The following is an 18,738-nucleotide window of genomic DNA, read 5'->3' on the forward strand; positions in this document are numbered from 1 at the left end:
CAGGAGATTGTGAAAATATGTGAATATATTACAGTAAACTGGAACTACTAATATTTACAGAATTAATACACTGTCAGAATGAAACATAGTTATGCACTTGTAATAAATTTGTCATTCAAAAAATATGTAATGTTGACTGTTGTGACCAAGTACTGTCAAAACTGGAATCTAACAGACATTTTACTTATGCTGGTTTAACAGTCCCTGTTACATATTCATCTCTAGAGTAGAAGGAGTTGCCTATTAAAAGGTCTTTCAAACTGTTTAAACTGTGCTTTATCTAAAACCAAGTTTCTAATAGTTGTTGGCAATTTATTGAAAATGTATGTTCCTGAATAGGGGACCACTTTTTGGACCATGGTAAATGGTTTTAGAGCTTTATTTAAGTTGTTCTCTTTCCTAGTATTAACACTGTGTATTGAGCTATTGGTTGGAAAAGAGACATACTATTTGAAACAAATTTCATTAACAAATAAATATGCTGAGAAGCAGTGGTTAGAATACCCAGTTCCTTGAACAGGTTTCTGCATGACGTTCTTGAATTTACACCACAAATAAATCTTATTACAGACTTCTGCACTCCAAAACTTTTTCTTGGTTTATTGAGTTATCCCGGAATATCATCCCATATCACATAATATAACGAAAATAAGAAAATATACAAGTTTTTTTTATATTCATATCTCCTACATCTGACAGCAGTTGTGTTGCAAATACAGACTTGTTTAGATGCTTCTGCAATTTTGAGGTATTCCCCAACTGAGTTTATTATTGAGTTGTAATCCCAGAAATTTAACACTGTGGACCTCTTTGATCTCATGTCTTCATACATTATACACATCTCTTAGAGGTTCTGAACTGCATATGGTGTGTCTTTTCAAAGTTTAATTACAATGAATCATCTTTAAATTACACACATAAAAAAATTGCATCACCTCAGTTTTGAGAGTTCCAGAACCTGTAGAAAATTGGAATAGAGATCGGCATAAACATCATTTCCACCCCTTTTTTTTTTTGTTTTTTTTTTTTGTTTTTTTTGTTTTTGTTTTGCTCATGCAAACCAAACATTGCATGTTGCACCCCCATACAGTGAGGCCTTCAGAGGTGGTGGTCCTGATTGCTGTACACACCAGTACCTCTAATACCCAGTAGCATGTCCTCTTGCATTGATGCATGCCAGTATTTGTCATGGCGTACAATCCATAAGTTCATCAAGGTACTGCTGGTCCAAATTGTCCTACACCCCAATGGCAATTCGACGCAGATCCCTCAGAGTGGTTGGTGGGCCACATCGCCAATAAACAGCCCTTTTCAATCTATCCCAGGCATGTTCAATAGGATTCATGTCTGGAGAACATGCTGCCCCTCTAGTCGAGCAATGCTGTTATCCTGAAGGAAGTCATTCACATGATGTGAATGATGAGGGCATGAACTGTCATCCATGATGACAAAATGCCTCGCCAATATGCTACTGATATGGTTGCACTATCGGCTGGAGGATGGCATTCACGTATCATACAGCTGTTACGGCGCCTTCCATGACTACCAGCAGTGTACATCAGCCCCACATAATGCCACTCCAAAACAGCAGACATACTCCACCTTGCAGCACTTGCTGGACAGTGTGTCAAAGGCGTTCAGCCTGACCAGGTCACATCCAAACACATCTCCGAGGATTGTGCAGTTAAAGGCATATGCAACACTCATCGTTGAAGAGAATGTGACACCATAATATACTAATTTACTTCAAAGACTGCTGTGATTCGTACAGTTAAAGGCTTTTGACGGGTCATGGAAAATGCCAGTAACCTCTAATTTGTTATCTAATGAATTAAGTACATTCTCACTGTATGTGTAAATAGCCATTTCTGTATCTGAACTTTTAAGGAACCAAAACTGTGACTTGGACAACATGTTACTTACAATCAGATGCTTAAGAAGACCTTTGAACACAACCTCTTCAAATATTTTTGAGAAAGCTGGCAAATGTGTAATTGATCAATAGTTTGATGGTATATCTTTACTCCCTTCTTGTATATTTTAACTAATCTGGAAATGTTTTGCTGAGAAGAGATTGAGTATATAAATAACTTAACATAGAACTCAACTCACATGAACACTTTTTTATTAACTTCATTGATATGTTATCATAACCATTAGAATACTTTGATTTTGAGGATTTTATGACAGGTGCTACTTCTTTGTGAGAAATGAGTATCATTTTCATTTTACTGATGTTATTTGTAGAGACTGGTCTTAAATATTCCATTGCCCTGCTTACTGAACCTGATAACCCCTAGCTGTGAGTAACAGAAACAAAGTACTTGTTTAAGAGGTTTGCAACACAACATGCACTTGTTACCAATGTCTCATTTATTTTTAGAGCTACCTGTTCTTCTTCCTTTCTGATCACACTTGTCTCTGTCTTCACTATATCCCATATAGTTTTTATTTTGTTGCCTGATGTAATAGTCTTTTGCTCATAATAAAGCTTCTCAGCTTTCTTGATTACATGCTTTAATATTTTGTAGTATTTTTTGTAATGCATTAAACTGCTTGCATCAGAGCTGTTCCTAGATAGCAGATATAGTTTCCTTTTTGTCCCACATGATACCTTTATTCCGTGGTAATCCATATTTTATTTTTAGCTTTCTATTTGATTTGAGTTACCTTTAGGGGAAAACAATTTTCAAACTAGGAAGTTAGTTTATTAATGCATTCTTTGTTGCTTTTATTTGACTCAAAAGTATTGTAAACATCTATGCAGTTCATGTCTTTCAGCAGTCTCCTAAGATTATCAATTTTTGACTGATTTATTAACTTTCTGTACTCACTTTTAATAGATTTGATATCCTGTCAAATTTCAACATTTAACATAAGATGTTGCATGTCAGATCAGATAGCCCATTTACTTTTGGTTCTGTGATATAACTTTTTTCCTTATATTGGTCTACAAAGGTATTACCAATATCAGTCTCAGTCATTTACATACCCTAGTTGCAAAGTTCACAGAAAGAATTAAATTGAATCACAGTGTGACTGATTGCAATAATTGTTCACTGACAGAGATTTTCAATAAATCCACATTAAAATCAGCATTAACCACTATTTCATTCTTGTTTTTTTTTTTATATATATATATATTGTGGGATGGGACAAGAGAGGTTCCAGATTTTTTTAATGAAGAGGTTAAAGTTTCATAAAGGTGCTCTGTGTATACTTACTATTATAAAGGGCTTATTATGAAATACTGGTACTGCTTCTGTTGCACAAGCTTCTAAGTGCTGTTGTGATCAAAATTTATTAATATCAATTTTCTTGAAATTAAAACAGTCTCTCACAAATGTGACAACTCCTCCTTTCTCCACATTTTCTCTACAGAAGTAAGAGGTTAACATAAGTCCTGTGACATTTAACATATATATATGTACCAGTTGTCACACAACGTTCAGAGGGACAGATTATATCAACTGGTTTAGTCAACTCTAATTCTTGAACAAAAATTAGCAACTCAGTAAGCTTAAACCCAGTCCTCAGATGTTATGATGCAATAAGGGTAACTGATTTTGTTCACTGGCTGAATTAAAACTGGACAAACCTGATTTTTCTGTCAATATCTGACGGTTTTGAGTTTCAATCATGGGCTGTTTGCATGAGCTGTGTATTTTCTTAGATTTAGCACATTGCACTTTCCTTGATATTAATCATTCATTTTTCCCTGTGTTCTGTTATAGGGCTTCTCAGTACTAGTATGCTACATTATATCAAGTGAATGTCCACTACATACAAAATTGCTTCATAAGCTAAAGTTAGTGAAAACAGCAGATGTGGATTTCAGCTCTGATTCATTAAACAGCCCTCTTCGATGTAAGTATGACTCTTACTGATTAAATTATGGTGCTTTGTAGTGTAAGTAAGAAAGGAAGAGCTACTATGCTTCTTTCTTATGCATTAGCACTGCTGAATAAGCAAATAGCAAATTTTGTTTTTTTTGATTGCATTTTCTTTAAATGTACATATTGATGGATGTCACTAGAATATACAGTCTCAGATTATAATGTGATTTTGTTTCTTTAAGCTTTAACAGACTGGAGAACTAAGGCACCATTAGTACTACTGGTGAAAGAGTATCTCAAAATTGACATTATATACAAGCCTACAGTTTAGAAGAAGAGTTATGCATAAATATTTCCAATATGAATACCTGTTTAAATAATGTGTGACTTCATACAATATCTGCAGATACTGAAACATGGGTTCTGAGTGGCTGATATCTGGTGTTAGAGCATTGTGGAGTCAGGAGGCCCATTCCCCTCAAGACCATGTGCTTTGTAAGGTTGTGATCACGTAACAGATAGGACAAGGGCAGAGCCCTCATTTCCGTGAAATGTCCATAAAATCATTATAATACTATTAAGGGCTAGTAGGGTTGTGCATTTTCTTCCTGAGCATGGAAGTCCCCATCAGAATGCTGTACATTAACTTACAAGTGTACTGTCTATCATCAAATTTTTGAGACAATAATGAATATACCACATAACATATTTTATCCCTCATAAAAATTCACCATATGAGGGTACCAATGCTGAACTGCACACTGTTTTTATGCACTGTGCCCAATAATGATTCATCAATCCTTCTTTCTCCATACTTCTAGCATCCAAACGTTGTGTTACTGTACCCATCCTAAGTTCCATGTTCTATTGCAAAATTAATGAAGTATGTTGTGGGGCAGCAGGTGGAAAATAAAGTTATTATTTTATATTTCTATTGCCGTTCTCAACACGGGCTCTCTAACTACAATGTTGGCAACCAGGAAGTGATTAGCAAAAATGTGATGCCTGTAATTAGAGTTCACTGTGCCCACTCTGATAGAGGATAAGTGTTATTATGATTATATACGTTCATTACTCTGAGGATTTAGGATGATGTCTGGGATTCATAGAAAATGCAGGTTACTATAACAATTTTCACTATATTCTGAAAATGATAAAGTGTAAAATTCCAGGCAATGATTACCCATATCAGCTATTGTACTATCAGAGCTGTTCAGAGTCTATTGCATGGATCCTATTATCCCTAGATAATGAAACTGTTCAATAATTGTTATCGATGTAAATGTTCAAAGTGAATACTCACCAAAATTGGATGTTAATACTCATCAAACTCCATGCTAGTAATGGTAGAAAGACAGTCCTGCGGCGACACGTGAAAATACGACATACGTAAACTGACACTAAATCACTGGAGTCATTCCGTAATTAACACTTTACCCCAATGTGACCTCATTGTTAAGTGCGTATCGAGTTACATAACACGGCATGCAAGGCTGTTCCTAGGAACTGCCCAAATGCGACATGGCTTCTGACAAGGAGTGTGCGCTAATACGAATCTAGAAGTGAACTGGGGCGTTTCTCTAGCTTGCATGCTCCTAGTTATATAGCCGCGGTGCGGACCGCTGAAGGAGCAGTTGACAACATTTGTCTTACCGACCAGCTGCTCGGGCTAGTAAAACACCACTTCAAGTTACTAAATAATTAATTGCTTCATTCGCTGAAGGCCAATGAAGCTCTCGATTTATTTGTGCAATCAGCACACAGGTAAGTATCTATAATAAAATTGTGATGGGGCTACATTGAACACTTTTGGAGAGAGAATTATTTTAGTTGTACCGCATGCAATAAATGAGCTCTGAACATGCCCTTTGGAGAGACGCTACAGCTGTAGCTTTCCAGCTACCTTTTTGAAACTTCTCACAACTTTGTTATTATAGTGTATCTCCATTCTACGTAAATCTAAACATCCTAGCTTTATCTAATCACTTACTTAATCTATCTTGCTTCCGTACTCTTAGGACACAAAAACAGAAAATCATGAATTTCAACCAAAATATTACTTTGTGAGATCCAGCATGCTGTTCCCTTAAATTACAATGAAAAAAGAATCCAAATATAAATTTTGAAGTTTCTAGCTCCTTCCTGTTGCGCCGATGATTTTTACGTAAAATGTCCAAATTTCAAAAACTGTAGAAGTTATTAAACTGAAACTTAACACATTATTATTTTAGGATCACTCCTGATATGGTATTAACTTTTCAGGTTATTTACTTTACTTTTAAGGTATTGCGCAACATTTGTGATGTCATATTAGTTACAGCAGACTGGGCTGGCATACAATAGAAAGCATGTGAGTTTTATATGACGTGAGTAGGGTGCTTCTGTGCAACGTTACTCATAAGAAGTGTAGCTTGTATCACTGCATTCTCTGATGATGTACTGACAAATATTTATCTCTTCAAATAACAACAATGTAGGAAGACAGATTCATACTTACAGTAAAGAAGACATGTCAAGCTGCAGACAGGCACAATTAAAAGACCCTTACATGTAGCTTTCAGCCAAAGCCTTCATCAGTAAAAGAGATACATACACATAACAGTCACATACACACGCACACTAGCAAGCACACCTCATGTAAACACGACTACCAACTCTAGCATCTTGGGCTGGAATGCAACATCATGTGGGATGCAAGCAGCAATCTGGAAGGGGTGGGGAAGGGGAAGGGTGAGGAGTTACTGGTTGGGACAGAGATGAACGCTATCTGGTGGAGTGTGCAGGGACTAGATGGCCAATGGGAACAGCATCAGGGGGTTGTGGGGCAGGGAGGTGAGGAAAATGGAACAAAAAAGGAGAGGAGTGGGGAAAGATGGGTGGATGCATTAACAGACAGCTTTAAATAAGCAAGGTGAGAGATGAGAATGGGGAGGGGATGATAGGATAGAGAGGGTGGCAACTGTTGGGCGGAGGGTGTGGGGACAGTATGTTACTGTAGGTTGAGGCCAGGATAATTACAAAAGCGGAGAATGTGTTGTAAGGATGACTCCCATCTCCACAGTTCAGAAGAGCTTATGGTGAACAGAAGGATCTACATGGCTCAGGTAGTGAAGCAGCCATTGAAATCAAGTGTGCTATGTTCAGCTGCATTTTGTGCCCCAGAGTGATCTAGATAGCTCTTGGCCACAGTTTAGTGGTGGCCATTCAACGCTTATGGACAGCTGGTTGGTAGTCATACCAGTATACTGCTTTCACAGGTGGCCTAGCTCCTGAGGGTGTAGAATAAACCTATGACGGGATTGTAACAGGAAGTACTGGGTGGGTAGATTGGACAAGTTTTGCATCTGGGCTTTCCACAGAGAAATGATCCTTCTGGCAAGGGGTTTGGACTGGGAAAGACATAGGGATGGACTAGAATGTTGCAGACATTGGGTGGGCAATGGAAAAACAATGATAGGTAATCAATTTGATTGTGGCTGAAATGAAGGACATTGTACCTCAAATAATTTCCAACACTCTCCCCCTTAAGTGGTGTTCCATCACCCACCCAACCTCCACAACATCCTAGTCCATCCCTTTGCCATCCCCAGCCCCAACCCATTGCTACAAGGATTATATCCCTGTGGAAGATGCAGGTGCAAAACCTGCCCAATCCACCCACCCAGCACCTTCTACTCCAATCCTGACACAGGTTTATCTAACCACATCGGGAGCTGGGCCACCTGTGAAAGTAGTCATGTCATGTAACTGCTCTCCTGCAATCACTGCACAGATTTTCATATTGGTATGACTACTAACTAGCCACCCACCAGGATGAATGGCCACTGCCAAACTGTGGACAAGAGTCATGTATACCACCCTGTGGCACAACATGCAGCCCAACATAGTGCACTTGATTTCAATGGCTCCTTCACTACCTGAGCCATATGGATCCTTTCCTACACCACCACCTTTTCTAAACTGTGGAGATGGGAGTTATCCTTCCAACACATTCTGCGCTTTTATAATCATCCTGGCTGCAACCTACACTAATGTACTGTCCCCACATATCCAACCAACAGTTTGCACCCTCTCTGTCATCCCCTCCCCATTCTCATCTCCCACCCTGTTTATTTGCAGCCCTCTGTCAATGCATCCACCCATCTCTCCCTGCTCCTCTCCTTTTGTGTTCCTTTTTCCTCACCTGCCTGCCCCACAGCCTCCTGACACTATGCCTGTTGGCCGTCTAGTCCCTGCACACTCCACCAGACAGCATTCATCTCTCTCCCCACCTGTAGCTTCTCTCCCTTCTCCTTCCCCACCCCTTCCAGATTGCTTTTCTTATATTGTTGATATTCCTACCTGGATTTTTAATTGTTTGATTTTTTGCCTCTTCAAATATACCTTAGTGATGAAGTTGAAGTGAGTGGTTCACACTTGGAGGACAGGGATCCAATGCCATCATGTATTTCTCTCACATTGCGTGACACATCAGGGAGTGCTGGTTGCTACACACAACTGTATTGTATGATACATATTTCACTTCATCAGATGTGCCTACAAAAATTATTTTGTAAATGAAGGAAAGTTACATCCAAGTTTCTCAGTAAAGCTTTTTATGCATGGCTAAAAAAATTAAAAACCATGCTTTTTAGAGTCTGCTATACACTCTTCCTCTTTCAATTCTAAGGAAACTACTTGATAAACATTTTTTTTTTTTCATTTTATATTTCTACATCAGAAGTTGATAATAAGCTGCTTTTCTATTAGCTGTTGCCCATAATTATTATGCTACCTTGCAAATAAATAAACCACTGGACATATTTTGAAAAATTTACAGTGAAGAATGTGGTCACTGGCCAGTATAAGTTTGGCAAATTTTAAGTCATACTTTACCACATATGAAATACCAATTACATATCACAATTGTTTTTAATGGTGGAAGGAAAGGGATACCTCATTCCATTCTCAATCAAAAAAAACATTAGATGTATTGCAAACTGTCCTTGACAATATTGGCAGTTACGCACTACATATGAGGGTATTGCTGACTGCTGCACAGGGCATGGAGCTGCCTCATGTTTCTTTTTTTTTTGTGTACTGTCGATAGAAGCCAAAGTGGGAAATGAAAAACTTACTGAAATGAAAAGACACTGGAACTCAACAGCTGATGATCCTGACTAGATGTTTCTTCAACCTCTGCTTCTAAAGAGTCAGGAAACTTTGCAAACAGTCATAAAAGAGAGCTGAAAGATAAATTTCTCTTACTTCTGAATGAGCAGCTGGATGAAGCTGAGAAGAATATGTCATGATTTTCCTGATGATCATAGGATTCTTCCATTCCTTCACTCAAAATGTCTACCCCTACGAAGAGTTAACTGCCCTCTGCAGCACCATCGATAGTGACTGATCTCACTTCAAATTTAGGATGTTTTCTCTGAATACTCCTCAAGCTGAAACCCATACCAATTTGCAAAACTGAGCAGATGTAGAAACGCTGTCCTACCTTTACTAATTTGTAACCATTATACAGCTCACAACATGTAAACCAACAAAACAAAAATTACATAAAAGTACTTCATCAAAATATTCAATATTTTGGTAACAAAAAATTAGAAGCAGAAGTACTCCTGAGTGGAGTAAGAGCAGATATATTATGCATAAGTGAACATGGACTAACTGAAAGTAAAATACATGATGTGGCAATAAAGGACTACAAACTAGCTAGTTACTTCTGCAGATCTAAATATAAGGGTGCTGGCGTTTGTATATATATATTAAAACAGGTACTCTATCAAAGAATGTAAACAGTGAAGCTGCTACATTTCCCATAGCTAGAGAAAAAGACTTTGAAGTTACTGGTATAGTGGCAGAGGATTTTAGTGTGTTTTGTGTGTACAGGTCACCATGTGGCAATATTAGCATCTTTCTAAAAAAATTACTAGCTTATTGAGAATGAACATGAAGAGAAATCTTATTATATGTGGAGACTTCAACATTGACATGGGAAAAGACACAAAAATAAGACAGGATTTTGAAGAATTGTTAATACAGCATAACATGAAAGTGACAATAACTGCACCAACAAGAGTGACTTCACAAAGTGAGACAATTATTGACAACATAATTACTAATATGTGTAACTATGAGTCACATGTAGTTCAGACAGAAATATCTGATCATCATGGACAACTAATCAGCTTTTGCAGAAGTAATGACTCAGTATCAGAACCAAAACAAAAAACCAAAGAAATTAGGATCATCAGTGAACAAAATATCAACATCTTTAGAACAATGTTAAGTAAGGAAACCTTGAGTGAAACCCTACAGGCCCAGAGTGTAAATGAAAAATATGATGCATTTCTTTCAACAATTAAGTACCATTTTAATGTAGCATTTCCCAAAGTAAAGAGACAAGAAAGGCAGCAAGATCAAACACAGTGGATTACCAGTGAAATACTACAACAGCGAAGGAAGCTTCAGGACATGAGACGGATGGGCGAAGCTGAAAACTATAAAATGTTAAAAAAGAAGTATAGAAAATCAATAAGAGAAGCGAAAGCAAGAGCAATTGACACCACTATAGCGAACTCAAAAAACGAGGCAAAGGTAACTTGGAATGCAATCAATGTTGAAAGAAAGAAAAAAGATGGGTCAAACAAAGAAGAAGGTATTAAGTCAATTAAAATAGACAACACAGTGGTCACAGATGGTATGGAAATAGCAAACATACTGAATAATAACTATATCAGTGTAGTAGAAAACCTAAAATTGGAAAGAAATAGTCAAAAACAGAAGGATATTAAGGTACCAAAAAGTTCATGCAGTACTATGTTCTTAAGACCAGTCACAGAAGATGAATTATGGAAAACTATACAGAAACTGAAGTCCAAGAAATCAGCTGGTGATGATGAAATATCAAATCATGTAATAAAGCTGGTATGTGAGGAGATAATAACACCACTGAAGAACATAGCAAACTGTTCTTTCAGATATGCAATTTTTCCTGAAAAACTGAAGATAACGAAGGTAGTGCCAGTGTACAAGAAAGGGTGTAGGGATGATCCCAACAACTACAGACCAGTTTCACTGATATCAGGTTTCTCAAAAAATCTAGAAATGCTTATGTATACCAGATTAGTTAACTATTTGGACAAACATAAAATTCTCATGCCCACACAACATGGTTTCAGAAAGGGTAAATCTACAGAATCAGCAATTGTCAGTCTAACAGAATACATTTTACAGTCCTTGGATGAAAAAAAGGTTGTCTCTGCAATGTTTCTGGATCTTTCAAAGGCATTTGACACCATTGACCATGAAATGCTGATACAAAAATTAAGCAACTATGGCATTCGGGGGCAACCAGGTGAATGGATAAAATCATACTTGTGCAACCGCAAGCAGTATGTATCATTAGGAAACTCGTACCAATCAGAAACCAAATCCATCAAATATGGAGTGCCGCAGGGTTCGGTAATGCGGCCATTGTTATTTAATGTATTTGTTAATGATATAGGTGTTGAGGAGGATGAAAAGAAAATATTGTATGCTGATGACATGACAATACTAAATAGTGACCAAAATATGGAACAGCTTGAGAGAAAAGCATACATATCTGCAAATGTCACAGCTCAATGGCTGTTGGAAAATGAACTGGTTATAAATCTAAAAAAGACTATGTATGCAGTGTTTAAAAACAAGGAAAAGGTTGTAGACATGGATTTATAGGTTGATGGAACAAGACTGGAAGAAGTAGAATCTGCTAGATTCTTAGCTATTCTTGTGGATAATGAACTGAAATGGAAAAAAACATATTAATAATGTCTGTAAGAAACTGAGCTCTGTCATATTCTTAATGATGCAGCTATCACAGTATTCAGACAAGAACCTTCTGTGTACAGTGTATCATGGACTTTTCGAACCATACTTACAGTATGGAGTGACTGTGTGGGGAAACTCAAACAAACAAGAGACAAAACGAGTGTTCACATTACAAAAAAAGCAATTAGGACCATTTTAAGAAGAAAGACCTCTGAAACATGCAGAAAGTGTTTCAAGAATTTAAATATCTTAACTTTTTCATCATTGTATATATACAAAACAATAATGTACATCACAAAAGGTAGTGAGGGCTGGATTACAAATGCTAGTGTACACACCCACAATACAAGAAAGAAGAATGAAGTACGGAGCATACACCACCGACTGGCAATGCTAGAAAAAGGACCCCAGTACTTTGGTATCAGACTACTAAGAAGTCTGCCCAAAACACTGAAAGATAGTGTACTTCACAATGACTTTCCAAAGAAACTTAAAGACTATCTCATTGAAAAAGAGTTTTACAGTGTTGCAGAATACTTACGCCATTAAATTTGTATATATTGTTACTCATTATCAGTAATGTAAAAATGTAAGCTAAAGGTGTAGAAAAATAAGTGATAAGAAATGTTAACACTTTGACATGTCCTATATTACACGTACATTTACTGTACACAACGTAATCTTACAGGATTGAATAAAATTCAATTCAAATTCAATTCAATGTATGTACATACCACATTGAATAAAGAGCCATACTAGGTGGTCTTACAAAAAATACACTTTTCATGGTGGCATTTTTAATGTCATTCACACACATTCACCAATTTACCTTACTCTAATCAGCAGTGCTTCACCAGAAGAAATAACAGGTAAAATGCCTGTGTCCTTCTGATACTAGTTGCTCCAGAAAGTTGAAATTGTCTGGACTCATTTTGGGGAATTTGTGTTCATGTTGAGAGACCTCATGAAAAATCACAGCCAAACTGCTTGATATTTATAGCATTATATAGATTCACCCAGTACTTCCTTTTCTTTTTCAGTTTTTTGAGCTTTAAATAATAAGCCAAAATAATGTGCACTTCAGTAGCATTCATGATCACAACTGAAACTGAAACAGAAATGTGATTTGTGCTGGTTTGTTGCTTTTTGTATCATGAGTCACATTGCATATTGTATAGAATATTGCATGGTCCTAGTGAGAACACAAGTGTTGCACCAACAAGCATTGTATTGTGCTACCATTATTGCAATGTGTTGTATAGCATATCATATCACCTCAGTGAGAACTGTGCCTGACATACTAGTAGAGCAAAAATGTATGACACATTAATATTCCAATGCTCTTCCCATACATCCCAAGTGAAATGGTTCTGAAGGATGTGAAAAAAAATTTTTTTAATGTCCTTTCATTAGCAGACTAATAAAAAAAAGTTACCACAAACATTTAAATGTATTCATATAACAATATGCAAGACAATTCCTAGGATGTTGTAAGTCATATAATACAAATTATTCACATTGTCTGATATTGTTAGTAACATTTATTAACATATTCTCCTAAGATATTGTTTCAGGGTGTGCATAAAGTTGCCCACTGATCCATTAACTTGCATTTCTCTACATTCAGAGGCAGCTGTCATTCATCACATCAACTAGATATTCTGTCTAAGTCATAGTCTTTCATCATACAGTCACTAATATTTGATGCTTTCATGTATAACACAGCATCATCCCAGCAAACATCCATAGATTGCTGTCCACTCTATCTGCCAGATCATCTACATATATAGAAAAGAATAGTGATCTTATCACTCTTTCCTGGGACACTCCTGCTGATGATACCCTTGTCTCTGATGAGCACTCACATACTAGGTTCTGTTACTTAAAAAGCCTTCAAACCACTCTCATGTCTGGGAATCTATTTCACATGCTTTTACATTCATTAACAGTCTGCAGTGAGATATTATGTCAAATGGATTTCAGAAATCTAGAAATATGGAATCTGCCTGTTGCCTTTATCCATAGTTTGCAGTGTATCATGTAAGAAAAGGGCAAGCTGAGTTTCACACGTGTGATGCTTTCTAAAACCTTGCTGAATTAGGGACATAAGTTTTTCAGAATCTAGGAAATTTATTATATTCAAACTCAGACTACATTCAAGAATTTTGTCATTCACCATTCACAGCAAACCCCACCAGACATAGATAAATCAGGTTTACCAATAGAATGACATCATCCATCTATATGTTCCATGGGATTACAAGAACAAAACGCTGTTGATGTGATTTCAATTCATGTCTTTGAGCAGTTCCTAAAATACTCAGCTTTTGGCTTATTAATTATCCTCTCAAACTAAAATTTAGTACAGTGTAAGTCATATGAAATGATGATATTAGACATTAGGTATACGTTTAAGCCAGAGGGTTTTCTGACAATCCGTTTTGTGATATGATATTGTCATTAGATCAATCTACAAAGCCATTACCAATGGTATTTTGTGAGCAAAGAGTATATTTGATAATTTACAGTAAGAAATCAATTGATTGATACTGAAAACATTATTACAAAAAGAAAAAAAATTAGCAGTCCAGAAACCACCATTTCTTAATTTTTCTCTTTTGGATAGGTCAGTAGAGTTTTTAGTTGATTTATGAATAGGTTAAGAATTACTGCAAGTTATAAGGGATGTTTTATGAAATTCTTTTTCTATTACACATACTTCCAGATGCTGCTCTGACCAAACTGTTTTAATAATGATGTTATTAAATATATGGCAATTTCTGATGAATGAGCTAAGCTTGGCATAATGTCATATTTACTGTCTGTATATCTATTAATACACAACAATACCTAACACATTATTATTTGTTTCCTTGTACAATCAATCTTTAAGAGTTCATTTACTGAAGACAGTGTGATGTCATGTCCTAAGACTGTTATATCAGTTATTTGTAGATAGAAAAACTCCTCCTTTAGAGATTTCTTATGGAAGCTATAAACTGTCAGTTTATGTTAACTGGTTAATCTACATTACTCACTTTGATCAATTCATGAGAATCAATTTCAGAGAGCAAAATTGTACATTGATTACTATAATTCAGAAATCTTTCAAGAATTTGTAACATTCTCTCTTCTAAGCAATTTGCTACATTTTGATAGAATTTCTCATTTGATGATGCCTGAGAGAATCTTCAGCATCAATAAATTCCTTACCAACAATGTAGCATTTGTGGTATATTTTCCAAATTTTCAGTTTCCTTATAACATTGTTAATAAAATCAGCTATTACAGCTTTTCTTCATTATCTCAATTCAAATTGATACAACAAGTGATTATGATGTTAACTCAATTATGAGTATGATTCTAACTCCATTCATGATGTTAACTCTATCCAGATATTTAAGATTGTGTTCTCATATTTGACATCTATATCAGATTGGGACAATAAACAATTGAGGTTTGTGCCATGATTTCCATTCAGGTTTTGGTTGATGTTATTAAATATGTTGTATCTGGAGTGCACTAATACATACTTCAACTTGATGTTTTCAGTTTTCATGAAGCAAGAAGCTGATTTAGAAAGCACTGCAGCACCCCAACATCGAGTATCTGAACACCAAGATGGATCATGTGAAAGGTCAGGAGAAGATGATGGTCTGCTGGTGCTGGAAGAAAGGCAACACAGACCAGTTACTACTGAAGGAGATCCTAGCACTGTGGAGACCTACATGACAGATGAAGATATTGACTTGGAAGGGTACAGCAGCAGTCCTCGCAGATACACCCAGTGCAGATTTGTGTCATCCCCTCAACAGGAAACTGCAGTTTCCTACATAAACAGAACCTCTTCAACCACAGAAGCGAACATTCATGCTGAGGTTGATACAACTGTACATGAAACTGAAGCCATACCTGATAACAATGATATTTCAGAGGACAAAGAACAAGAAAAACCATACAGTGATCACAGTGCAGAGCATTCAGAAAATGTTATGGATAGAATATCACATGATCTGGATTACTTATTGAACAGGTGGCCCCCAGACCACCGTGTGAGTAGGTTTTCAATTAGCAGTACAATTCAGGAAGAGGATGAAGAAGATGAAGATTTGCAGGTCTAAAAAAATGCTCATTATTTTGTAAAACAAACATTTAGATATCCTCATGATCAGTATTATTGAATCGATAAAGAAAACTTGGTAAAATCAGTTGCATATTATACTAATGCAGTAAATTCATAAATAAATCGTTCTCTCTCTCCTATTTCAGTAATTAAATATGTCATGGAGATTGAACTGATAAACAAGCTGTCCTGAACATTTGAAGGGTGAAATTTTATAATGCACTAACATTTAGATGGTGCTAAGATGTTATAAATTTTTAACTGAAATTTTGTACCTGATACAATTTTTTGTGAACAGAGAAATTATTCTCTGTTAATAGAAATTTTCTGAAAGTCTTCAGGAAGTTCATTCACTTAATTTTATAAGTGGTCTTAGCTTAATACTTATTGGAAAATATGAATGAAACCAAAATTTAAATTTTTATGTGAAAACTATATTTGTACTTCAAAATGTGGAGAATATATAAATGAAATTATTTTTCTTCATAGTTTTTAAGCTAAGTAACAGCATTAAGGATAGTCTGACACTGCCAGCAAATGCTCTAATCAGTTAAATGGTTAAAGTTTCTAATACATTTTTACGAATTGTACCAATATTAAAAAGCACTAAAAGATTGATTATAAAATATAAAATTAAACCTTATGTTTTGTCATCATCTCAGGGTACACATAATACATAATCTTAAGTACTATCATGTAAGAGAGATTGGTAAATTTTATTTTGTCCTCTGAAAAAATTTCTCTACAATTTGTGTGGATTTCAAGCTGTAAAGTCTGACTCCTCAAATCATACACACTTCGGAATGGTCTCAGTTTTTAGTTAACATGCATCAGTGTTATAGAAGTAATTATTCTTCATTCAAAGATTACATTTGCATCACAGTAATTTCTGTGCTTTGCGTATGAACTCCTATGGAGAAATCATGTATCTTTTTTTTAAATATATCAAATCAGGCTCACTATAGAGAAATGCTTGAAGTCTGTAAGATGGTGTCATCAGAAAGTGATTATAGTCTAGTCAAATTTTTCCTTTTAAACAGTAATGTTTAGTTATCAGACCTCTTTTTTTACTTAAGGGTCATAAATATTTATTAATATAATAAATTTTTTATTATGATTACAAGCAAGCAGCACTCCACAGCAAAATACCTTTGCACAGTATTCATATGGGTTTATAATGTTCATTGTATCAAAAGAAACTTATCAGATTTCATGACTGTTAAAATTGTAGTTAGGATTACAGTATGCTCTGTTAAATAATTCACATCAAGATTGCACTTTAAAAATACAATCTACCTTATCTCATTGATTTGCTACAATTCAAACAGTAATGATTCTACATTAATTGCTTATTTTCCCTTTACCTCTGATTGTCTTTGTGCAGTCAGATCTCTATTCTAACATTTTTCATGTATTTCTTCAATTAAATCATGCAGTAATTTTCTTCCTGCTAACTTTATCTTCAGAACATCTAGCTCTTTTAGACTGACTTCTTTAATGTTTCTGAAATATTACATTGTTATTATTAATCATTCTACCTAGTCACAAGAATAACATACCCATGCACAGTTCAGGCTGCCTACAAAAATAATACAGTAATTGCCAATGCTATAACCTATATTTGTTATATCCTGTTGAAATTTTATTACTTGTGAAAATTTATATCAATACTCTAAATAGAAATCACATATACATTTAAGTAAGTATGCAAGAAAAGTTTTAACAGGTGAAAAACTCAGAGTAATAAATGTATGTACAGTAAAAGATGTGGGCAGAGATAGGAATAAATAAATTCTTTATCAGGAGTACTAACAGCTTTTACATCAAGTATTAATTCTACATTTTCTATGTTCTAAATAAGAATCTTATTGCAAAAAGAGTGTTGTGACATGGGCTAAAGTGACATGGACAAAGGTAGTTAAATTTGGATCTATCAACTAAAACAGAAAAAATCATGGAAAAGTGTAAGTAATGTAAAATAATAAAATACTCATTCAGGGTTCCTGCAGTGTGCAGGATTATTACAGTTTAACTGTAAACAGTGTGTACCCAATTAAATGCAAAATACAAGTACAGTTTCTGCAAATAGTGCACCCATCACCTGTGCTAGTGATTTGGTGTAAAGGTTTTATTTTGGGGGTGGGGAGGGAGTGGGGGAGGAGGTAATGTGTTCTAGTTTCATGGCGAATAACAAAGTAGACTCCATGACAGAGGGCTCTGGGTACACTTGCTCCTAGTCAATTTTATGAACGTCTTCAAACTGATGCTAAATGTCCTGGCTTCCTTCAGACTGGTACTGAATTGATACATCTGTTTATTTGGCATAGCAGAATGTAACTTCAGTTTCCTACAGTTCTTTTTTTCACCCATGGGGAATCAGCTGCCTTACCCTTTCTCTTGTTGAGTACCAGTATGTGTGTGGTACCTATCACTTCTAACTGGTGCTGAACTTGAGGTGTATGTTGCAAAGCAAATTGACATCTCCATATGTTGCGTGAAAAAATGTTTTCTTCCCATGTGAAACGACAGTGATGAACATGCTGAAGAAATATCAGTCACAGAGTAGAACTTTAAATGTAGATAAGCAAAATATCAATCAATGAATCAATCATTAAAACAATGATTTAATGGTGAGAAGGATTAATATCCCTGTAAATTATTAAACAATATTTAATTCAAAAAGAATTACAAAACCATGATATTGTGATAGAGGAATACTTGCTATGAAATTACCATTGTGGAAGTTATAAAATTTCATAAGATTGTTGACAATAAATTTCTCAAAGGGATTGCCCAGAATGTTTCAGAATACATGAAACGTTTACTGTCAATTTAAACAATGTAAGTACATGCATTCCGTATAGTTTAAGTGTTTATACAATTGCAGAAGGAAGTAACTAGTTCACCTTAAATGTGAAAAAATATAGGCTACTTAAAATACAATGTATTCCGTTCTGTCAATGGTGGAGTTATTAT

The 18,738-nt window shown here is 35.6% G+C and overlaps 1 protein-coding gene across 1 annotated transcript in view; it reads left to right on the top strand.

Moving 5' to 3' along the window:
• The window catches only part of LOC126298235 (uncharacterized), a 512,920-nt gene extending 497,160 nt beyond the window's left edge, over positions 1–15,760 (top strand). Inside the window, exons 17-18 of the mRNA XM_049989541.1 lie at positions 3,735–3,867; positions 15,192–15,760. Coding sequence (XP_049845498.1) covers positions 3,735–3,867; positions 15,192–15,760 — 702 coding nt within the window. The remainder of the gene's footprint in view (positions 1–3,734; positions 3,868–15,191) is intronic.
• The last annotated feature ends 2,978 nt before the right edge of the window (positions 15,761–18,738 follow it).

Source organism: Schistocerca gregaria, chromosome X (genome assembly GCF_023897955.1).
Source record: "Schistocerca gregaria isolate iqSchGreg1 chromosome X, iqSchGreg1.2, whole genome shotgun sequence".
NCBI classification, from domain to species: domain Eukaryota; kingdom Metazoa; phylum Arthropoda; class Insecta; order Orthoptera; family Acrididae; genus Schistocerca; species Schistocerca gregaria.